The sequence below is a fragment of the Somniosus microcephalus genome, chromosome 15 (assembly GCF_052327205.1).
Source record: "Somniosus microcephalus isolate GS21.2 chromosome 15, FLI_Smic_1.0, whole genome shotgun sequence".
Taxonomy (NCBI): Eukaryota; Metazoa; Chordata; class Chondrichthyes; order Squaliformes; family Somniosidae; genus Somniosus; species Somniosus microcephalus.
In genome coordinates, this window is record NC_141001.1 from 71,622,415 (window position 1) to 71,646,741 (window position 24,327).

General features: G+C 43.7%; 1 protein-coding gene across 4 annotated transcripts in view; it reads left to right on the forward strand.

Moving 5' to 3' along the window:
- Positions 1-453: 453 nt before the first annotated feature.
- Positions 454-24,327, forward strand: part of kmt5b (lysine methyltransferase 5B) — a 50,859-nt gene continuing 26,985 nt past the window's right edge. For 2 of the 4 annotated variants that reach the window (XM_086007998.1, XM_086008002.1), the window contains exons 1-2: positions 590-922; positions 23,820-24,065. In XM_086007998.1, coding sequence (XP_085864124.1) covers positions 23,903-24,065 — 163 coding nt within the window. In that variant the 5' untranslated portion in view covers positions 590-922; positions 23,820-23,902. Of the gene's footprint in view, positions 557-589; positions 923-1,623; positions 1,731-23,819; positions 24,066-24,327 lie in introns of those variants that run through there. The other 2 variants (XM_086008000.1, XM_086008001.1) reach the window with 2 other exon arrangements.

Consider the following 24,327-nt stretch of genomic DNA (forward strand, 5'->3'; position numbering starts at 1 on the left):
TTTCATTCTATTAATAATGGAAGGACAAAGCCCCTGGTTTCAAGTAGACTTAAGGGCTCTTCTGTTGCAGTGATGGTTGATTTCTCCCTCCCTCTAAATCCTGGTTCCCGATGAAACTACTGCTTTAGGGGTTTAATTTACTTTGCAACAGTACAAATCAGTAGCTTTTTTTGAGGGGGTGGGTGGGGAAAGAGGGAGCAATAATCCTACAAATCACACTAAAAATAAAATAAAATATACACTATGTCTTATTAAGTTCCCAATTATGTAATGAAACTATGGGAGGATTCTGTAATGCTTTTTAAAAAACTGCCCTGGTTTGTTTTTTTTCAACAACAAAAAAATGCATTATATGAAAGTAGAGAGGAGCTGGAGGGTGAAGATCTAGTATCTTGTCATCATGGTGCGATGTTAAAGGGAAATGAATTGTTTGGAGGGAGAGAGAACGAGCGAGCGAGGAGGGAACTTTTTTTTTGTATACGTCCGCGGGTTGGATGAGAGGGGATTTAAATTAATTAAAAAAAAACAACCGCACCCTGGTTCAAACCATCAACCGGTAAAACCTTTCCGTCCGCTTTTCTGTATTGGAAGAAAGTTGTTGTTTGCGAGAGGGCGGTGTTTTTGTTGTTGCTGTTGCCCGGCAGGCGGTCGGTCGGGAGGCTGGAGGGGAGCGGACTATTTGTGGGATTACTTTGCCGCTTGGTGCGGGAGCCGCTGTCAGCCTGCCGGCCGCCGCCATGTTGAATTATAATGTTAATTTTCTAGAAATTGTCCCACGGATTTGGACGGAGATTCCCGGCTCGTCCTCAGGAAAATAGAAGGAGTTTATATATATTTTTTTTAAAAAGCGAAAAGGACGACCCGGCGATTTTGTTGTATTTTTGTGTTCGCCCCCTCTGGTCGTAGAAAGCAGATAAGTTGGGTAAGGTGTGAGAAATGGTGGCCGGGTTTTGTGTGTGTGTTTTTTTTAATTTAAAAAAGAAAGATAATTCTCACTACTTTTTGTTTTCGCTTCTTGTGAACATTGGAAATGGTTTTCAACGGCACAGTGGTGGGGCGGGAAGGAGAGGGGAGAATCGGCAGCCAGTGTGCTGGAGATGAGTTTAAGGCGAGGCTTTGCTTTCGGCCTGAAATTTTTTTTCTATTTATTTTTCTCTCTCTAGTCACACAAAATGGAACCGGTTTTAACTTCACTTTCTATCGTCTGCTTTAACTGCAATTTGTTTTTACAGTAACTTTTTTGTAGACATACTTTTTTTTCTTGCTGTGTTTTTTTTTGTGTGTTTTATTGACAAGTGTAAGTTTAAATTTCTACAATCCCTTGTGTCTTTTTATATATATATATCTTGATGATTTAAAGAGACTAACCAATTCTAAAGAATCACACGCGCCGCCAGGTGGAGGAGAAAGGAAATGTATCATTTGGGGGAAATAGGATTAAATGCTGGTAACTCCGTCTAAGTTCGAGCCTTTTTTTAAAAAAAAAAATCTTTTTTTAGTGTAACGTGGCGTTTGCCTGTAAGCGGTGGTTGTGAGGGTTTTATATCCCCCCTCCCCCCGTTTCTTTCGACTTGCTGCAAAGTGTCCAGAAACTAGCTTTAGGTTTGTTGCTGAGGTTTCCTTTCCCTTTCAGTCGGAAGGGGGCAGTGAGATATCGCAGGGAGAGAGAGAGCGAGCTGCAAACTCTTTTCTCAATCTTGTTACGTCTATGTTTCGTGTTGAGGTCAAGGGTAAGAAATCTACTATAGTAACAGAACCAGCGTGGTACGGTGTAGTCAGTCAGTAATTCTGTACGGAGTCTGATCTGTTAGTATATTTATGCAATAGGGCAATGTTTACAAGGAGTTTTTGTATTCTGCAGTAGTGTTGGAGAACATTTCCCCGTAACCTTTGTTATTTTCTTGGAACTATTGCCATGATTGGAATTTATGTGGGATGCAGGATGTAGTCTTCTTCTATCCCTAACTGTATAACTGGGATATCTGGAAGATCTGACTAACTCTTGAAGGGGAACTTCCACTTAGAGTGTGTGTGTGTGTGTGTGTGTAACCAACCTAGAAATTAATTTGAACGTGTATATGTGATAAATAAGTACATAACAAAGAGGTGAAACTTTTTTTGAACGATTACTGGCTTCAGTTGGTGGTTATCAAGTGTAATTTTTGCAAAAATGAAATAAACATGTGTGCAGAGTATGGTACATTGTGATTTAATGCATTTTACACCAGTTTGAGTTAATATGTTACATCAGAAATGATCTAGCTAAAAGTAGTATAGTTCAATCCTGAGAAAGGCATGCTTAAACTTAATAGTGCTTGGTCAGACCACAATTTGGGTGTTGTGTCCTGTCACTGAAAAACGAGGGAGACACTCGAGCCCTGAAGGCAGTGCAAAGGAAAGCTACAAGACTGTTTCAGTGTTGGAGGACTTAGTTATGAGGAAAGACTTGAGAAACTTGAGCTTTTCACCCTTGAAAGGGGGTGACCTTGTACATAAGAGAGCAAACTGTACGAAAGGTAAATCTGGATCACGGCTACAACCTAAACCATAGGATAACTGTAGAATAAGAGGCACGGGCTCAGAGTAGTAAAAGGCAAATTTAGGACTGATGTCAGGAATCTTTCCACAGAGAGTGATCACATGGAATGGACTTTAGGGTAGAATAGTGGAACCATTTAAGGATCAGTTGACTGTTGTAATGGGAGGGTGGTATTCGGATCCTTCTTGATTGATGAGTGGTGATGGACCAAATAGCCTACTTCATCTGTCTTATGAGAACTGGGAAAAAGTGTTGGCCTTGGCTCAGTGGTAGCAATTTCTCCTGAGTCAGAAGGTTGTAGGTTTAAGACCCACTCCAGAGACTTGAACACATAATCCAGGCTGACGCTCTAATGCAGTACTAAAGGAGTGCTGCACTGTTGGTGGTCCCATCTTTTGGATGAGACGTTAAGAGTCTGCCCTCTCCGGTGGAAGTAAATGATCTATGGCACTATTTCAAGACAAGCAGGAGTTCTCCTGGTGTCCTGGCCAACATCACTAAAGCAGATTATCTGGTCATTATCAAATTGCTTTTTGTGGGAGCTTGCTGAGCACACATTTCCTACATTGCAACATTTCCTACATTGCAACAGTGAGCACACTTCAAAAATATTTAATTGGCTGTAAAGGATGTCCTGAGGCCATGAAAGGTGCTATATAAATGCAAGTCTTTTTCTTAAAGGTGATGTCACTTTTATGAACTACCTCCAGAGGTGTTTGAGGTTTTTTTTTATTATATAGGTATCATTCTGGAAAATTTGGTGTGCAGTAATTGGCTAGTAGTTGTCATTTTGGGTGACACCCAAATGTTGTTTGCCTATGTTGAATCAGTTAGTGATTATGAACTGATAAAACACTTGCTTCATGCAGTAGTTGGGCAAGGATGCAAATTGGGCTACCTGTTCAACTAGTATTCAAAATAAGGCTCAAGCCTTAGAGTTTCAAAGTACAGGAAACTTTGGTTTATCTGGAGTTAACTGTCCGGAATGCTCGAGCCACCGGCAAAAATCAGGAGCCGTTTTGTTAGGTTTTTTTTCTTTTCGTTGCTTTTTTTTCACCAGTCAGGCTCTGCAAGGTCTCGCTGAAGCTGTTGCTGAGCTACAGAGACGCTTGCAAGGTACGGCCGACTGTTTAGAAGCCGTTGCTAAGCAACAGGGTTTGTTGCCAGATACAGAGCTCAAAATCTCCGTATGTTTCAACATTAGCGCTGGTTTGTCCGGCAGTTTTGATGGGACGGCAACAGCTCGGTCCCGTTGGTGCCAGATAGCACAAAGTTTCCTGTAGAATGTCAGCTTAGCTCAATTGGCAGCATCTGCCTCTGAGTTAAAAGCTTGTGGGTTCTAGTCCCAATATGGACTTGATCGCATAATATAGGCTGAAACTTAGATTGCAGGACTGAGGGTCTGTGTAGTATTAGTGGTGCTGAATTGCAGATAAGATGTTAAACCAAGGCTCAGTCTGCCTATTTAGGTGGATGCAAAAGATTCCATGATATTATTCAAAGAGAGTGAATTCTCCCAGTATCCTGGCAAACTTTTCTCCTTTAACCAACACCACCAGAAATGCAGCATGGTTTTTCATCCATTTGCTATTTGTTGGACCTTGCTGTTTGCAAATTCAATGCCATGCTTGCCTACACTACATCTATATACTACAAAAAGCAGTAGATGCTCGCTCAATTAATAATTTGAAATCTGAGATCGATAGATTTTTGCGAGCCAAGGGTATAAAAGGATATGGAGCCAAGGCAGGTGGATGGAGCTAAGATACAGATCAGCCATGATCTCATTGAATGGTGGACCAGGCTTGAGGGGCTGAATGGCCTACTCCTGTTTTTCTCTTTTTTAACCAGTTAAATGAGCTGTGATTGGATTTGCAGTAATGAATACATGTTTATTCAGAGCACTGTCCATAAAAACATGTCAGTTAATTTTACTTTTGTTCTTGCTGTTTAACTACAGTAACTTAAACAGGTGTGTGCTTGAAAAGTACATTTGAAAGTTGATAGGTTGTACCATTAGCCATCGGAGGCTAATAGCTTTTTCATGAACGTGCTTGAATAAAAATATTTTACCAGCAACTGAGAATTGAAAGACCATTTTAATCAAATTGTTAACAAGATATAAGTCTTTGACTTACGAAGGAGTTTGTGCCCTTGCAATGATGTAAGATTCTGTTTATAATTATTAGTTTTTTAAAGTGGTTTCTTAGACTGCGCAGTAATACAATGAACATGTAATGAACCTCTTGTTCTCAATAAAGTTAATGACATGAAATAGACATTGAATTGCAGTGTATGGTTATGGTAAACAAAATACCTAATGAGGACAGCTATTAATATTGAGGACAACAGTAACATTTTCCAGTTTAAAAAAATTCACCAGCTGGATCTGTGTATGTTCTCTAACTCCAAATCTTGACTCAAGTGTAATGGATGTCATGTAAGAAAAAATGGCACTGAAATTGTGCACAGCCAGGTCCCACATGAAATGATATATGGTCCTCTGTTCGCTGTGTCTGCACAAATCCCTACAAACAATTTAGAGAACCTCCCCTTATGAGTTTCATCCATTTTCAATCATCTATTACTTCGAGAAATATATAATTCATGACTTCAAAAAAATTCCCCTTTCACCTTGTTTCCGTTTATGAATGTGCAACTGTCCTGTCATGACAAGGACGTATGGTTATAAACAACAATGGTTGTGCCATGAGATAGGTGCAGTAAAGCACACAAGATGGCTGACATTGGGGGTAGATGGCTGACATTGGGGGTACAGTTGACAGGAATATGGTCTCTGTATCCTGACAACAGAAAAGGAAATACAGAGATCATTTCTGAAAATATAGAATGTATGTAGATGTCTTGCTACTGGAGTTTCAGTTGTGTATTCAATAAAACATCTTTGTTGTAGAATAATCTGGTTGATGAGATTGTGTTACTCACCATTGGATTCTGCTTTATCCATGGCATATGTTTTGCAGTTGCGTTGGATTGCTCTTGTGATACCTGGGGAACAGCAACAACTTGCATTTATGTAGCACAGTTTAACATAGACAACTGTAGAAACTGTCCCAAGGTGCTTCATGGAGGAGAAAAGAAATGGGCATTGAGCTTTTGTGGGAGGGTTAGAAGAAGTGACCAAAAGCTTGGTTGAAGAGGTGTATACTGAAGTCTTTTAAAGCTTTGAGGAACATAAGGTCATAAGTAGGAGTAGGCCATTCGGCCCTTCGAGCCTGCTCCACCATTCAATAAGATCATGGCTGATCTTCTACCTCAACTCTACCTTCCCACACTATCCGACTATCCCTTGATTCCCTTATTATCCAAAAATTGATCAATCTCTGTCTTGAATATACTCCATGACTGAGCACCCGCAGCTTTCCATAGATTCACAACTCTTTTGGGTGAAGAAATTTCTCCTCTCAGTCCTAAATGGCGACCCCTTATTCTGAGACTGACCCCTAGTTCTAGACTCCCCAGCCAGGGGAAACATCCAGCATCTACCCATTCAAGCCCTGTAAGATCTTTGTATGTTTCAATGAGTTTACCTCTCATTCTTCTAAACTCCAGGGAATATAGGCCTAGTCTCCTCAATCTCTCCTCACAGGACAATTCCCTTATCCCAGGAATCAGTCTAGTGAACCTTTGTTGTACTGCCTCTAAGGCAAGTATATTCTTCCTTGGGTAAGGAGACCAAAATGTACACAGTGCTCCAGATGTGGTCTCACCAAGGCCCTATATAATTGTAGTAAAACTTATTTATTCTTATACGCCAATCCCTTTGTAATGAAGGCTAACATACCATTTGCTTTCCTAACTGCTTGTTGTACCTGCATGTTAACTTTCTGTGATTTGTGTACAAGGACACCCAGGTCCATCTGAATACCAACATTTCCCAGTCTCTCACCATTTAAAAAATGACCTTCTCTCTCTTTCCAACCAAAGTGAATCACAAAAGCAAAATACTACGGATGCTGGAAATCTGAAATAAAAACAGAAAATGCTGGAAATGCTCAGCAGGTCAGGCAGCATCTGTGGAGAGGGAAAGAGTCCACGTTTTAGGTAGATGACCTTTCGTCAGAACTGGGCTGTTGATAGCCCTTTGCAGTCTCTTTGCGTCCTCCTCACAGCTTACTTTCCCACCTAACTTTGTATCGTCTGCAAACTTGGATACATTACACTCGGTCCCCTGATCTAAGTCATTGATATAGATGTTAAATAGCTTTTTTTTAATCGTTCCTGGGATGTGGGTGTTGCTGGTAAAGCCAGCATTTATTGTCCATCCCTCATTGCCCTTGAGAAGATGGTGGTGAGCTGCCGCCTTGAACCGCTGCACTCAACGTGGTAAAGGTACTACCACAGTGCTGTTGGGGAGGGAGTTCGAGGATTTTGACCCGGCGACGATGAAGGAACGGCAATATATTTCCATGTCAGGATGGTGTGTGACTTGGAGGTGATGGTGTTCCCATGCGCCTGCTGCCCTTGTCCTTCTGGGTGGCAGAGGTTGTGGGTTTGGGAGGTGCTGCTGAAGAAGCCTTGGCGAGTTGCTGCAATGCATCTTGTAGATGGTACGCACTAAAGCCACGGTGCAACGGTGGTGGAGGGAATGAATGTTTAAGGTGGTGGATGGGGTGCCAATCAAGCAGGCTGCTTTGTCCTGGATGGTGTTGAACCTCTTGAGTGTTGTTGCACTCATCCAGGCAAGTGAGAGCATTCCGTCACACTCCTGACTTGTGCCTTGTAGATGGTGGAAAGGCTTTGGGGAGTTGGTAGGTGAGGCACTTGCCACAGAGTACCCAGCGTCTAACCTGCTCTTGTAGCCACAGTATTTATGTGGCTGGTCCAGTTAAGTTTCTGGTCAATGGTGACCCCCCAGGATGTTGATGATGGGGGATTTGGCGATGGTAATGCCATTGAATGTCAAGGGGCGGTGGTTAGACCCTCTCTTATTGGAGATGGTCATTGCCTGGCAGTTGTGTGGCGCAAATGTCACTTGCCACTTGTCAGCCCAAGCCTGAATGTCGTCCAGGTCTTGCTGCATGCGGGCATAAACTGCTTCATTATCTGAGTAGTTGCGAATGGAACTGAACGCTGTGCAATCATCAGCGAACATCCCCACTTCTGACATGATGATGGGAAGGTCATTGATGAAGCAGCTGAAGATGGTTGGGCCGAGGACACTGCCCAGAGGAACTCCTGGAGCGATGTCCTGGGATGAACCGATTGGCCTCGAACAACCACAACCATCTTCCTTTGTGCTACGTACGACTCCAGGCAGTGGAGAGTCTTTCCTCTGATTACCATTTACTTCAATTTTACTAGGGCTCCTTGATGTCAAGGACAGTCAACCTCGCCTCACCTCTGGAACTCAGCTCTTTTATACATGTTTGGACCAAGGCTGAGCATCAGTGAGCAGGTTATCGGCGTGTAAGTGCTGCTTGATAGCACTGGCGATAACACCTTCCATCACTTTGCTGATGATTGAGAGTAATAGAAACATAGAAGATAGGAGCAGGAGTAGGCCATTCGGCCCCTCGAGCCTGTTCCGCCATTTAATGAGATCATGACTGATCATCCAAATTCAGTACCCTGTCCCTGCTTTCTCCCCATATCCCTTGATCCCTTTAGCCTTAAGAAATATATCCAACTCCTTCTTGAATATATTTAATGAATTGGCCTCAACTGCCTTCTGTGGTAGAGAATTCCACGGGTTCACCACTCTGGGTGAAGAAATTCCTCCTCATCTCTGTCCTAAATGGCTTACTCCTTATCCTTAGACTGTGACCCCTGGTTCTGGACTCCCCCGCCATCGGGAATGTCCTTCCTGTATCTAGTCTGTCTAGACCTGTTAGAATTTTATAAGTTTCAATGAGATCCCCTCTCATTCTTCTAAACTCCAGCGAGTATAAGCCCAATTGACCCAATCTCTCTCCATATGTCATTTCTGCCATCCCAGGTATCAGTCTGGTGAATCTTCGTTGCACTCTCTCCATGGCAAGAACATCCTTCCTCAGATAAGGCGATCAAAACTACACACAATACTCAAGGTGTGGTCTCACCAAGGCCCTGTACAACTTCAGCAAGACATCCTTGCTCCTGTACTCGAATCCTCTCGCTATGAAGGCTAACATACCATTTGCCTTCTTAACCGCCTTCTGCACCTGCATGCTTACCTTCAGCGACTGGTGCACAAGGACACCCAGGTCTCGTTGCACTTCCCTTTTTCCCAATCCATTGCCGTTCAGATAATCTGTCTTCCTGTTTTTGTCCCCAAAGTGGATAACCTTGCATTTATCCTCATTGGACAGATGCAGTATAATCACCCAACCTGTCCAAATCACACTGGAATTTCTCTGCATCCTCCTCGCAGCACACACGCCCACCTAGCTTTGTGTCGTTTGCAAACTTGGAGATATTACATCTAGTTCCCTCGTCTAGATCATTAATATATATTGTGAATAGCTGGGGTCCCCCGCTAGTCACTGCCTGCCACTCGGAAAAAGACCCGTTTATTCCAACTCTTTGCTTCACGTCTGCCAACCAGATCTCTATCCAAGTCAGTACCTTGCCCCCAATCCCATGTGCTTTAACTTTGCACGCCAGTCTCTTATGCGGGACCTTATCGAAAGCCTTCTGAAAGTCCAAATACACCACATCCACTGGTTCTCCCTTATCTATTCTACCAGTTACATCCTCAAAATTCCAGTAGATTAGCCAAGCATGATTTACCTTTTGTAAATCCATATTGACTTTGTCCGATCCTGTCACTGTTTTCCAAGTGCTCTGCTATTACATCTTTTATAATGGACTAGGCTTACTGGTCTATAATTCCCCGTTTTCTCTCTACCACCTTTTTTAAATAGTGGGGTTACATTAGCTACCCTCCAATCCATGGGAACTGTTCCAGAGTCTATAGAATTTTGGAAGATGACCAGCAATGCATCTACTATTTCTAGGGCCACTTCCTTAAGTACTCTAGGATGTAGATTATCAGGCTCTGGGGATTTATCGGCCTTCAATCCCGTCAATTTCCCTAACACCATTTCCCTACAAATACTGATTTCATTCAGTTCCTCCCTCGCATTAGACCCTATGTTCCCCGACATCTCTGGGAGGTTATTTGTGTCCTCCTTTGTGAAGATAGAACCAAAGTATGTATTTCATTGGTTTCCATTTCTTTGTTCCCCATTATAAATTCCCCTGATTCTGACTGCAAGGGACCTATGCTTGACTTCACCAATCCTTTTCCCTTCACATATCTATAGATAGATAGTAGACTGATGGGACGGTAATTGTCCGGATTTGATTTGTCTTTTTTTGGACAGGACATACCTGGGCAGTTTTCCACATTTCCGGGTAGATGCCAGTGTTGTAGCTGTACTGGAACAGCTTGGCTAAAGGCAAGGCTAGTTCTGGAGCACAAGTCTTCAGCACGACAGCCGGGATATTGTCGGGGCCCATAACCTGATCTGATCCGTTGGTTGTGGGATCGCTTAGCTCTGTCTATAGCATGCATGTAGTCATGTGTTGCAGCTTCCCTAGGTTGACGCCTCATTTTTAGGTATGCCTGGTACTACTACTGGCATGCTATTCTACACTCCTCATTGAACCATCGCCTTGCTTGATAATGGTAGAGTGAGGGATATACTAGGCCATGAGGTTACAGATTGTGGTGGAATACAATTCTGCTGCTGCTGATGGCCCACAGCATCTCATGGGTGCCCTGTTTTGAACTGCTAGATCTGTTCTTAATCTATCCCATTTAGCACATTGGCCGTGCCACACAACACAATGGAGGGTGTCCTCAGTGTGAAGATGGGACTTCGTCTCCACAAGGACTGTGCGGTGGTCACTGCTACCAATACTGTCATGGACACATGCATCTGCAACAGGTAGATTGATAAAGACAAGGTCAAGTAAGTTTCTCCCTCGTGTTGGTATTTTCACCACCTGCTGTAGGCCCAGTCTGGCAGCTGTATCCTCAGGGCTCAGTCAGTAGTGGTGCTACCGAACCACTCTTGGTGATGGACATTGAAATCCCCCACCCAGAGTACATTCTGTGCCCTTGCTACCCTCAGTGCTTCTTCCAAGTGGTGTTCAACATGGAGGAGTACTGATTCATCAGCTGAGGGAGGGTGGTAGGTGGTAATCAGCAGGTTTCCTTACCCATGCTTGACCTGATTCCATGAGACTTCATGGGGTCTGAAATCAATGTTGAGGACTCCCAGGGCTGCTCCCTCCCGATTGTATACCACTGTGCCGCCACCTCTGGTGGGTCTGTCCTGCCGGTGGGACAGGACGTACCCAGGGATGGTGATGGTGGAGTCTGCGACACTGGCAGTAAGGTATGATTCTGTTAGTAGACTGTTGGGTTGTTGCTTGACTAGTCTGTGGAACAGCTCTCCCAATTTTGGTGCAAGTCCCCAGATGTTAGTGAGGAAGATGTTTGCTGGGTGTGCCGCTGTCGTGTCCGAAACCGGTGCCGAGGTTGATGCCGGGTAGTCCGTCCAGTTTTATTCTTCTTTGTTTTTCATAGCGGTTTGTTACAACTGAGTGACTTGCTAGGCCATTTCAGAGGGCAGTTAAGAGTCAACCACATTGCTGTGGGTCTGGAGTCACATGTAAGCCAGACCAGATAAGGACAGCACGTTTCCTTCCCAAAAGGACATTTAGTGAACCAGATGGGTTTTTACAACAATCCGATACTTTCATGGTCACCATTACTGATACTAGCTTTTTTGTTCCAGATTTATTTTATTAACTGAATTTAAATTCCCCAGCTGTCATGGTGGGATTTGAACTTGTGTCTCCGGTTTACTAGTCCAGTAACATAACTCCGCTGAGGCCCAAGCATTAGTCTTTGCAGCACCCCACTAGTTACAGCCTGCCAACCTGAAAATTACCCCTTTATTCCTACTCTGTTTTCTGTCCGTTAAACAATCCTCAACCCATTCTAATATATTACCCCTAATCCCATGAGCCCTAATTTTGTGTAATAACCTCTTGTGCGGCACCTTATCGAATGCTTTTTGAAAATCCAAATACACTACGTCCACTAGTTTCCCCCTTATTTACCCTGCTAGTTACAACCTCAAAAAAAACTCAACAGATTTGTCAAACGCCATTTCCCTTTCATAAAACCGTGTTGACTCTGCCCAATCATATTGGCCTGCTTTTTGTGGTGGGAATGACTGTGAAACTGTCAGTTAGCTGTCATTACCCCTCTGGCCTCACTCACCTGTCTCAGCATCTGGACATCAATTTGTTGCTGATTCACCCAACCATCAACTTTATCAGACCTCTGACTTTTTAAATTTGGTATTTCTAACGTGTTGTCTCCTCTCTGCTCCCTGAACTCTTGAATCAGTATTTAACTACATCTATGTAACTTTGTTTCCCAGTGCACATTTTAGCTGCTGCTCCGGACCCGAGCCCATCGTTTCTATTTCCTCTGCTCCCTTTTTTCTTTCCCTTTACCCCTCCCGACATCATGCCTCCTTTCTTTTCTTCACTCTTGGGTACTCTACTCTCTCAAAACCTAATTCTTCCGTACTCATCGCCTTTCCTATTCTCCTACCACCATCCCAGACTTGATCCCCTCTTAAATAATTCTACAGTTTCCTTCTGTGCCTCCCTTTACATCCTCCGAAATGCCCACCGAGGCACTCGTCGCTGCCTCCTAACGAGTAGCAACCCCAATTGCCCCCATCCTACTTTCTTCCCGTCCTGCATGCCTGCTGTGGGCTAATCTTACCAATCTCCTTCCAGTCCATCCGAGCTCTGACCCTTTGGACTCTACCAATAAATCAGCTATCATCGCCCCTCTCCGCATTTCTCTTCAAAATGTACGTTCACTTGTGAATAAGGGCCTTGCCATCCATGAGCTTATTGTGGATGATCACATTGACTTCATGGCCTTGACGGAGACATGGTTGAAGGTTGATGACACCTTTCCCCTTTAATGAAGATCCCCTGCCTGGCTATACTTTCCCCCATTTGCCCTGCTGAAACCGCCGTAGTGGTGGTGTAGCCCTTATCTCTAAATCACGCATTAGTCTGTCTCCCTTCTCCTCTGGTAACCTTTCCTCCTTTGCGCATCTCCCCTTGTTCCACCCCTGACTTGTCTCTTAAAACCCTTATTCTGTATCGACCACCCAAGTATATCACCACGTTTCTCACTGAAATATCTTCTCTGCTTTCCTCCCTCTGCAACTACACTCACTGACTTCTAATCCTTGGCGATTTCTACCTCTACCTCAACTCTTCTCTCCCTTCCATATAAACTCTTACACCCAAATACACGGCCACCGCCTCGATCTGGTCATCTCACCTGGCCTCGCTACTCCCACAGTAATTATCACTGCTAAGGCAATCTCTGATCATTTCCTTATCGTTCCCTGTCCCCCTCTCAATCCCACTTTTTTCTGCGTCCACCCCTGGAAAAAAACTCTCCTCGTCCTTACCACTGCACTTTCAAATTCCCAACTATCTAGCCTTTGGCCTAGAACTCTTCATGTCATTTCTACAGCTACTGATTTTCTAAATCACACCCTCACCACCACCTTTGCTGCCCTTGTCCGCACTAAAACCATTACACACTCTCTCACCCTAGTTGTTCTACCTGGTATACCCCTCATCTCCGCTCCCTTAAGTCCAAGGGACACAGACTTTAATGTCTTTGGTGAGCAACTGGTTTAACCATCCATCACCAGATATGGCTGGATCACAAAACATTATCGGGTCCTGCTCTCCATCGCTAAAGCTGCCCGCTATTCTAAGGTTTTCCAGGAAGGTAAAGATAACACCCAGCTTCTGTTGTCCAGCGCAAACCGCCTTCTCAAACCACCCTCCCCTGCCACCTCCTCCCTCACCTCCAACAATAAATGTGAGGAGCTCATGGATGTCTTTGTTGTAAAGATCAAGAACATCCATTCAGCTGCTTCTGCTACTTCCCTCCCTTCCCCTAGCCCACCGGACATAACTTCCTCTCAGTTTCCCCCTCCCTAATCCTAAATTTTAATATTTCCCCAGTTCCTCTCGTATCTCCCCTCATGCCCTCTCAAAGCTCATCTTGTCGATGAGACCAACCTCCTGCTCTCTCGACCCTATTCCTACTAAACTGCTGACCAACTTCCCTTCCTAGCTCCTATGTTAGCTGATATGGTTAACAGTTCTCTCTCCTCAGGTACTGTACCCCTCTCCTTCAAATCTGCCATCATCATCCCTCTCAAAAAACCTACCCTTGACCCTTCCGTCCTTGCAAACTATCTCACCATCTCCAACCTCACTTTCCTCTCAAGTCCATGAACGTGTTGTCGCCTCCCATATCTGTGCCCTTATTTCCTGGAACTCCTTGTTTGAATCCCTCCAATCCGATTTCCACCCCCACTACAGTACCGAAACGGCTCTTACCAAGGTCAGACACAATATCCTAATTGACTGACGTTCTCGACCTGCCTGCAGCCTTTGACACTCTTGACCACACCATTGTGCTCCATCGCCTGTCCACTGTTACTCAGCTGGATGGGATTGCACTCGCCTGGTTCCATTCTGATTTTTCCACCTGCAGCCATAGAATCACCTGCAATGGCATCTCTTCTCGCTCCCGCATCGTTACATCTCGCGTCCCCCTCCTATTTCTCCTCTACCTGCTGCCCCTCGGTGACATCATCAACAACGCAGCGTGAATTTTCACATGTATGCTGATGATACCCAGCTCTACCTCTCCTGACCCCTCCACTGTCTCTATACTGTCAGGCTGCTTATCCAACATCCAGCACTGGATGAGCAGAAATTTCCTCCAATTATTAAATATCGGCAAGACCAAAGCCATTGTCTTCGGTCCACGCCACAAACTTCGTTCCCTTACCACCGATTCTATCCCGCTCCCTGGCAACTGTCTGAGGCTGACCCAGTCTGTTCGCAACCTTGGCGTTCTTTTTGATCACAAGGAGCTTCCTACCTCATAGCCGTGCCATCGTAAGACTGTCCATTTCCACCTTGGTAACCTCACCTGTCTTCGCTCTTGCCTCAGCTTATCTGCTGTTGAAACCCTCATCCATGCCTTTGTTACCTCTAGACTTGACTATTCCAACTCTTTCCTGGCCAGCCTCTCTAGTTTAATCCTCCATAAACTTGAGGTCATCCAAAACTCTGCTGCCTGTATACTAACTCGCACCAAGTCCCGCTCACCCATCTCCCCTGTGCTTGCTGACCAACATTGGCTCCCAGTTAAGCAATGCCTCATTTTCAAAATTCTCCTCCTTGTTTTCAAATCCCTCCATGCCCTCGCCCCTCCCTATCTCTGTAATCTCCAGCCCTACAATCCCCGAGATCTCTGCGCTCCGCCAATTTTGGCCTCTTAAACATCCCCGATTTTAATCGGTCTACCATTGGCAGCCGTGCCCAGGAATTAACTTCCTAAACCCCTCCGCCTCGCTACCCCTCTTTCCTCCTTCAAGATGCTCCTTAAAACCTGCCTCTGAGCAAGTATTTGGTCATCTCCCCTAACATCTCCTTATGGTTCGGTGTCAAATCTTATTTGATAATGCTCCTGTGAAGCGTCTTGGGATGTTTTACTATGTTGAAGGCGCTGTATAAATGCAAGTTGTTGTTGAAACTGTAACTTCAGGATTTAGCGCATGTGCAGATAAACTCGGAAATCCTGAAGTTGCAGTCAGTCATTCCCTGCTTCGCCACAGGCTGCGCTGTGGAACTCCCCATAGCCGGCAATCTGTGAAATCACTTGAACTGACAAAGTTCCCCTTTTCCGCTCTAATATCGCTGTTAAACACCCCATAAAATGTTACGCCTTGTTGAAAGAGGTTTAACTGAGGTTTTAACGATATATTGGCTGCTGAACAACCATTGTGGCCCTGAAAAACGAATCTTATATTTGTGGAATGTCACATTTCTCCATTGTTATAAAAAATTTAGAATTTAAAAAAAATCATTTTTTTGTTAATATTTCAGCTTCTACCTTAACCCCATGTGTATGTCCCAATCTTTATTTTGTTCTCTGTAAAAAATTTAAAAAGCGAATGATAAATCTGCTTTTTATTTCCTGGTTTGCTGTCTGAGAATTCTTCAGTGTGATTGGCTACTTAAGACAGCTTGATGACATCACTGCTGCTGTAAGTTGGCGATCTCCTTTTTGACAGGGCTACAACCAATTTAGGTCGAGAAAGCTAAAGTTTTCGCCACAGAGATCGAGAGATTTTTGCGGGCAGCTTTCTTCGAGGTCAGCGGTGATCGCTGTCACTTCGCCGGTGACCACAAATTCCAGACCATTATGATTTTCTAAGTGCCCTGTTAGCATGAATCTAATAATAGATTCTAGCATTTTCCCTACTACTGATGTCAGGCTAACTGGCCTATACTTCCCTGCTTTCTCTCTTCCCTCCTTTCTCGAATAGCGGTGTTAAGTTTGCTACCTTCCATTCCACGGGGACTGTTCTAGAATCTAAGGAATTCTGGGAAATCAAAAACAATGCATCCACTATCTCTGTACCCACTTATTTTAAAACACCCAAGGATGTGAGCTATCCGGTCCAGGGGATTTGTGGACTTTTAGTCCCATTATTTTCTCCAGTACTATTTCTTTACTAATTTCTTTAAGTTCCTCATTCTCACTAGACCCTTGGTTCCCCAATATTTCCGGAATATTTTTTGTGTCTTCTCCTGTGAAGACATTCAATGTAGTGGAGGATGATGTGATTGATGGTGTTGAATGCTGCAGAGAGGTCAAGAAAGGAGAAAGCTCCATGGTAGCAGTCACAGAGGATATCTTTGATTTTGATCAGGACAATCGAGGGGCTGTGGACAGGATACAAACTGGACTGAAGGAATTCGAATGGGTAGTTGTGGGAGAGGTCGGGAGGTAGAGCTAGGACAGCAGTTGGGGTGGGTAGGTGTACAGGTCAAAATGAGCTTTTTGAGGAGAGAGAGACAGCAGTATTGGATTTGAAAGGAAAAGGAACAGTGGCTGAACAGAGCAAACAATTAAGGTAGTTGAATGGCTCAATGTTGATGGGGAGAGGTTCAAGGGGCTAGAGGTGGGACTCATTACAACAGTGACATCACTTCAGTAAAGTACTTAATTGGCTGTAATGCGCTTTGGGACGTCCTGAGGTCATCCAAGGTGCTATATACAAGCAAGTTCTTTCATATGAAAGGGCAGGAGAAATGGGGGAGAAAAGTGATAGGGGTATTGGGGTTAGGGTGAGTGAGGTGGTCAATAGTGGAGAGGGATATGGCATCTGAGGCAGCCGTGTACTTTGCTCTCCTGTTAGACTGTCCCTTCCTCTGTAGCTGTACTGTAATGTTTATGATTAGGGCCTTGTATAGATATTGAGAGGAGGTCCAGGCTGCTTGGTACTTCTGTAGCTTTTAAGTTGAGGACACGCTTACTGTAATTGTTGTGTGTCTCAAAGGTGCTTTGTAGTTTAGGGCAAGTTTCTTCCTTTAGAGGCACAAACCACCTTGGTACTCATGGCAAGAGTTGTGATGGTCGAGCTAGTGGGGGATTGGCTGCAAGGGGATCACAAAATCATGGCCTTGATGATCTATCCTGAACAACGATTTGCTTCTTTTACATCAGGGTGGGGAACATAAAAGAAGTGTGCATGCTGGAAATGTTTGTAAAAATGCTTGAAGTGTACAGCACTTTACACCCGAAACCTAAAGTTACTTTTCTCTTTTGACTGTTCATTCCAATTCCTTGGAGAGTTCGAGTCTGTGTTGGGTGGGATTTCATTGCATAGTGGTTCGGAGACAGTTGTGGAGCTGGAGTGGATTTAGGAGCCTTTGAAGGGGCAGAATATCGTGGTGTGTGCTGCAGAAGATTGTTCAGTGGAATCATCAGGCCGAGGATAAGTGGCGAGTTGACCATCAGCCAGCAGAGTTTGATCTAGTGGTCCAGTGGAGTTGTGTAATGGCCTTGAGTGTTAGCAGTGTACACCAGCAGATTCAGTATACCAGCAGAAAAGCGAGGAGCAGTGCAATTTAAAATCAATGACTAAATGCAGTGAAGTCCAGGGAGAGTTTGAAAGACAGGTGAAGACCATCTCGTCCATCAAGCCTGCCCCATATTGTCATGGTGTAACGGAGCATCATGATCCCCAATGCCTACATTTTTTGTAAGCTGCGATATCTGCCATAACTAGAAATTCATCCAGCTCTCTTGAACATTTGCAGCAAATTCGTACACTCTGGATGAGCTGACAGCTTGTCCAGAGGTCGATGACCCCCATACGAAAGGAAAAGCTTTGACATTTGACCCAGTTCTATGTAACTAAGGGACGCCTATATTTTGATTGTTGTTACATCTGTTAATCAATGTGCTTTTAAGGTAGCAGGGATTAATAAATTGATTTACAGGCATCGTTATTTGTGCTGCCATTGTTTTCAATCCTGGTCATTAAGCTTTGCTTCCCTGCCACTAGCTCTATCGTCTCCCTGGCCACTCGTTCAGGCTGAACCAGACTCTCTCAAACCTTGGCAGCCTGTTTGATCTAGAGCTGAGCATCAAATTTCACATTTTAGCCCGGATTTTGCCGTGGTAATGATGGTGAACTGTCAGCGTTCATCGTCACTACTCCTCTGAAGCTGCCAGCAGCTTCTGGAGTTAGCACATGCACATAGCAACTTCTGGATTTCCACATTTATGTCAGTGATTCTTCACTTCTCCACAGGCTGCGCTGTGGAGCGCCCTGGAGAGGGTCATCAATTCGGATCAGTTGAACTGACAATGCTTCCCTTATTAGATGGAATATTGCTATTAAAAACCCCCAAAAATGTTAAGCCTCGTTGAAAGAGTTGTAACTGGGTTATTAACGGTGTACTTAACTGCTGAACAACCATTTTGGCTCTGAAAAACTAATGTCAAATTGTTCCATTAAAATGATAAGAATTACAATTTTTTTTTAAATGTGTATGTCCCAATCTTTATTTCACTCTCTGTAAAATGTATAAAAAGTAAATTATAATCTGTGCATTTTACTTCCTGGTTTGCTGTCTGAGAATTCTTCAACGTGATTGGCTGCTTAGCCTGTTTGATGACATTACTGTTGCTGATTTGCTATATTTTGGCACCAGATTCAAACTAAGGTCGGGAAAGGGGAAATCCATGCTACAGAGACCGCTAGATCCTTGTGAGCAGCTTTCTTGAAGGTCAGCGGCGATCGCCGTCACTTCGCTGCTGACCACACATTCCAGCCCTTTATCTTTCACTGCTTCTTTCCACCTTGCCCATTTCCAGCTCTGCCTCGGTCCATTTGCCACTGAAATCCTTATCCATGCTTTTCACTCTCAGACTGCATATCTACTTGCTGGCCTGTACATCAACCTTCAAAAACTCAAACTTATCCAAAACGTGGCCATACTGTACCCTTTCATGAGTTAAATCTTACTCGTCTGTGACTCCCGTCAGTAAGACCTTTGATACAGTTCTTCTAGAGAGGCATGTAGGGAAAATAAAGAAAGCAAGGATCAGTGAAAATATTTTACAAATGGACACGTAATTAGTTGAACGATAGGCCCAGAGGGTAGTGGTATAGGGATTATCATCACCCTGGTACAGGAAACTCTTTGGTATCCGGCACCGACGGGACCAGGATGGTGCCGGTTGATTAAAAATTCCGGATGACGGAGAGGGTTATCTACCAAGGCTATTTTTAACAAACAAGGAGTCAGACTCCTGTTATTGAGGTGTTCGGACTTCCGACAGCACCAAGAAGCCAAGTAGTGGCAGTTTGGAGAACTACCCCCACTGACTAACTCGGCCACCGCGGGGGACTCGACAACATTTCTGGTTATTGAGGTGTCTTCGGAGTATGAATTTTGTCGGTTAATAGAGAATTCCGGATATTTAGATGCTGTTTAAACAAGAGTTTCCTGTAGAATGTTACCAGTGGGGTCCCACAGAGGTCTGTTTTGGGTCTTCCTGTTTAATATCTTTATAAATGGTCTTGAGTTAGGAGTCACAAGCATAGTGGCTAAATTTTCAGATGATGATGAAGACATTAGACTCCAAAGATGAACCATATGAGCTACAGAAGGATTTGAATATACTTGGAAATTGAGTAGACAGGTAGCAGATGAAATTCAATGTAGGGAATTAGAAAGCGCTTCACCTGGGGACCAAAATTCCAGAAAGGCACTATTACTTAAACGGAAAGAAAATAATGTGCATGGAAAATTAGAGATCTGGGGATCCTGGTTGACAACAAATTGAAGCTACCGCAACAATATTTGGTGGCGGTGAGTAAGAAAAAGGCCGAGATATTAAAATGTCAATATTGAGCTGAAATAGTGAGGTAATTCTGCCACTTTATAAGCCATTGGTGCGAACGCACTTCGAATATTGTGTACAGTTCTGGGCGCCACATTACAAAAAGGATATTGCAACTATTGAAAGGATACAGAAGAGAGCAACCAGAATGATTCTGGGGATGGAGGGATTGGATTATGAGGAGCGATTATGTAAATTGGCCATGCCCTCACTGAAAAAGAGAAGGTTGAGCAATGATATTATTGCTGTTTTTAAGATTCTAAATGGACTAGATAATGTAGACCATGACAGGCTATTTCACCTTGTCCAGAACAGAAGAACCAGAGGACACAGTCTGTGCTTGAGAGTAAATTCAAAACTAATCTACGGGAACTAATTCAGGGGCCGAGTGGTCAATCTATGGAACAGGCGCCCTAGGGAGATGCTAGAAGCAGTTAGTATTGATGAATTCAAATGCAAATTAGATAGATTACTTTCAAAAAATAACATTTTGGGATACAGTATATGTGTAATTTAAGACATGACGTGGTAAGTGCAGCATGCTTGGGAGGAACAGGTGACTTTGAACCTATGGTTCCCCAAAACTCTCCACCACTGGGGGGTTTTCCTCGCATAATGTCTGTGATCAGTCAACCACTCCATTATCGTCGTTACATGCGACTGACTACCAGGAAGGCTAGAAGGCAAACGAGTTGAATCTAGGTATTTTTTCTCGTCAATCCCTATGTTCCTCTTCACGCTGACCAATACTGGCTTCCTGCCCCAGCCACCCCACGCCCCCCCCCCCCCCCCCCCCCCCCGTGTATTAAATTTAAAGTTTGCACATCTCTACAGGGCCTTGTTCTAACCCCGCAACTTCGTTTGGCCTCTTATGCCCTCCCTCTTCGGTATTGTGTACAATTCTGGGCACCACTCTTAGGAAGGATGTCAAGGGCTTGGAGAGGGTACAGAGGAGGTTTACCAGGGATGAGGGACTTCAGTCATGTGGAGAGATTGGAGAAGCTGGCATTGTTCTCCTCTGAACAGAGAAGGCTGAGGGGAAACCTAATGGAGGTATTAAAAATGATGATCGAGCAAGTAGGGTGAAACTGTTTCCTTCGGAAAGTGGATCGGTCATGGATTTAAAATAATTGGCAAAAGAACTAGAAGGGAAAACATTTTCACACGTGGTTGTTAATATCTGGAATGTGCTACCTGAATGGGTGGTGGGATCAGATTCCCTAGGAACTTTCTAAAGGCAATTGAATATGTATTTGAAGAAGACTAATTTTCAGGGTTCTGGGAAAAAGCTGGGGTGTGGGACTAAATTGGACAGTTCTTTCAAAATGCTGTCACAGGCACGGCAGGACGCATGACCACCTTCTGTGTTGTAATTTTCTATGATTCACCCCACCATTAGTAGAAGAACCTTCAACCTCTTTGGCCCCTTTCTATGGAAATTGCTCCTTCGACCCCTTTGCCTCTCCACCTTTCTCGCCTCAAAACCCAACTTTAGCAAAGCTTTTGGTGACTCATCCTCCTCTCTTCCCTCCATGATATGGGATTCTAACCGTTACAGTTTCCATTTGTGAAATGCTTTTCGGACTTTTTAACATTAAAGGTACTGTATAAATAAAAGGTAGCATTTATGTAGCGACTTTCACGACCTCCGGCATGTCCCAAAGTCAATTAGGTACTTTTTGAAGTGTAGTCACTGTGGTAATGTAGGAAACGCGGCAGTCAGTTTGCGCACAGCAAGGTCCCACAAACAGCAATGTGATAATGATCGGATAATCTGTTTTGAGTGATGTTGGTTGATTAATAAATATTGGCCATGACACCAGGGAGAACTCCTGTACACTAATTCAAAATAGTGCATGGGAATCTTATCTGTTCACCTGAGGGTAGACGAGGCCTCGTTTTAATGTTTTTAAAAAAATCATTTCTGGGATGTGGGCGTTGCTGGCAAGGCCAGCATTTATTGCCCATCCCTAGTTGCCTTTGAGAAGGTGGTGGTGAGCCGCCGCCTTGAACCACTGCAATCCGAGGTACTCCCATAGTGCTGTTAGGGAGGGAGTTCCAGGAATTTGATCCAGCGACAATGAAAGAACGGCAATATATTTCCAAGTCAGGTTGATGTGTGAATTGGAGGAGATGGTGTTCCCCTGCGCCTGCTACCTTTGTCCTTCTAGGTGGTAGAGGTCATGGGTTTGGGAGGTGCTGTCAAAAGAAGCCTTGACACATTGCTGCAGTGCATCTTGTAGATGGTACACACTGCAGCCACAGTGCGGCGGTGGTGGAGGGAGTGAATGTTTAAGGTGGTGCCAATCAAGCAGGTTGCTTTGTCCTGAATGTTGTCGAGCTTCTTGAGTGTTGTTAGAGCTGCACGCATCCAGGCAAGTGGAGACTATTCCATCACACTCCTGACTTATGCCTTGTAGATGGTGGAAAGTCGCCACAGAATACCCAGCCTCTGACCTGCTCTTGTAGCCACAGTATTTATGTGGCTGGTCCAGTTAAGCTTCTGGTCAATGGTGACCCACCAGGATGTTGGTGCTGGGGGATTTGGCGATGCTAATGCCATTGAATGTCAAGGGGTGGTGGTTAGACTCTTGCTTATTGGAGATAGTCATTGCCTGGCACTTGTATGGCGCGAATGTTACTTGCCTCTTATCAGCCCAAGCCTTCGTCCAAGTCTTGCTGCATGCTTCATTATCTGAGGAGTTGCGAATGGAACTGAACACTGCAATCCTCAGTGAACATTCCCACTTCTGACCTTTATGATGGAGGGAAGGTCATTGATGAAGCTTCATCCAAAAAACAGCAACTCCAGCAGTGCCATACTCCCTCAGTACTGCACTGGAGTGTCGGCCTGGATTTTGTGCTCAAGTCAAAAAGTTGTTAGTTAGCTGGGAGTGGTATTTACTTTCTAGGAATATTACATTACTCCATTGCCTGTGTCATCAGGCATGCAAAGCACATTTTAAAGAATGTTCAGATATGTGTAACATTGCAGTATTTACCGTTATGGAGGTTTTATCACTTGGGATGAAAGGCATCACTTGTTGCTTGTGCCCAGTTGTGCCGATTGTGGATATGACTATGATTCCTTAGATTAAAGTCAATGGTAAATTTTCGCTCTACATGGCAGTTATATTGGCAGTACACTTGCTGGGAACTAACTTATGAAAATTAGGGGTACTGCCAGCTCTCCTTTGCATGCATGTGTGTAATATACTAAATGTTAAATGTAATAAACACTTTGTACAAGTGCTGACCCCAATTTCAGAGGAATCCAAAGCATCTTTGGTGTATGGGCAATATAACAAGATCTATACTTTAATTGTAACACATTTGAGAATAGCAAAAAACACGATTCACCTTGAACTCTGAATTCTAGATTGGTACTGGCATCTTCAAAAGTAGGTTTTTGATAAGTGCAGTTGCTTGCCGGTGTAATTAGCTGTAAAAGTTTAAGGTTTGTGAACTAAATCTCAGAGAGATCCTTCTTCTTGTCACTGCTTAGCCTTTCTTCTTGCTTTAGATCTGTCCATATTGTATACAAGTGCAGTCTGCAATATTCACAGTTTTCCATATAGCCAGTTCCCAATTTTTGCTTTGCTTTGCTGTTTAGAGGTAGCAAGTATGAAATAGGTATTCTCTGTCACTTACTTTCTAGTACGAGATTAACTCGAATTAAGTCCAATGTTCAGCCCTTGGTAAACTAAAGAGTTATAAGTTCTAGCTCCAAAGTTACAGTTGTACGCCATTGTGTTGAGGCAATTCAATGTACTGCTTTTGAGGAGGGAAAAAAAGTGAGCATTAAAACTGACCTTGCTGCTTTTCGCAATAATTCATAACACTGAACATTTGAGAGGAGAAAATTCTTCGCCATTCAAATAGTTTTTGTGATATTTCTAATAGTTCTTTAACAAATTGCAATGCCAATTTTACAGATTATCAAGCTAGTCTGGTTGCTGTAGTAATAAAATTTATTTGCTTCAACAGGGAGAAGATCAAACTTTATTGTAAAGAAAGGCTGCCTTGTCTTAACATAGACTAAATGCAACTGCATCAGGTTGTTTGTGGGTATGAAGTGGTTGGGAGAAGCAAAGAATATGTTTGTAAATGGCAGCAGGAAAAATGGGGGAAGGTTGTCCAGTGAACATCATCAGAGTCAATCCAAGCTACAGCACTCTGGAAGGGGACATTCAAGGGCCAACACAAGAGTCGCACTTGGAAAACGTAGCACCCGTAAGTGACTGACTTTTTTTATGTGATTGCTCTAGTTTTGTTAAATTCCAAAATCAGTCAGCCACCATAAAGTGCATTTATAATTTGTTCACTGCATTTCAAAAGTAAAAATTCAAGGTGAAACACTTTGAAGTTCTTGAGAGATATGATTGTATAAATTTAAGTTTCCCTCCTAATATACAAAGTGGATTTTTGCAGGCATGACTTGCAACACAGTTGCAATCTTTGCTTTTAATCTGGTACTTACTGTTTGTATAATGCT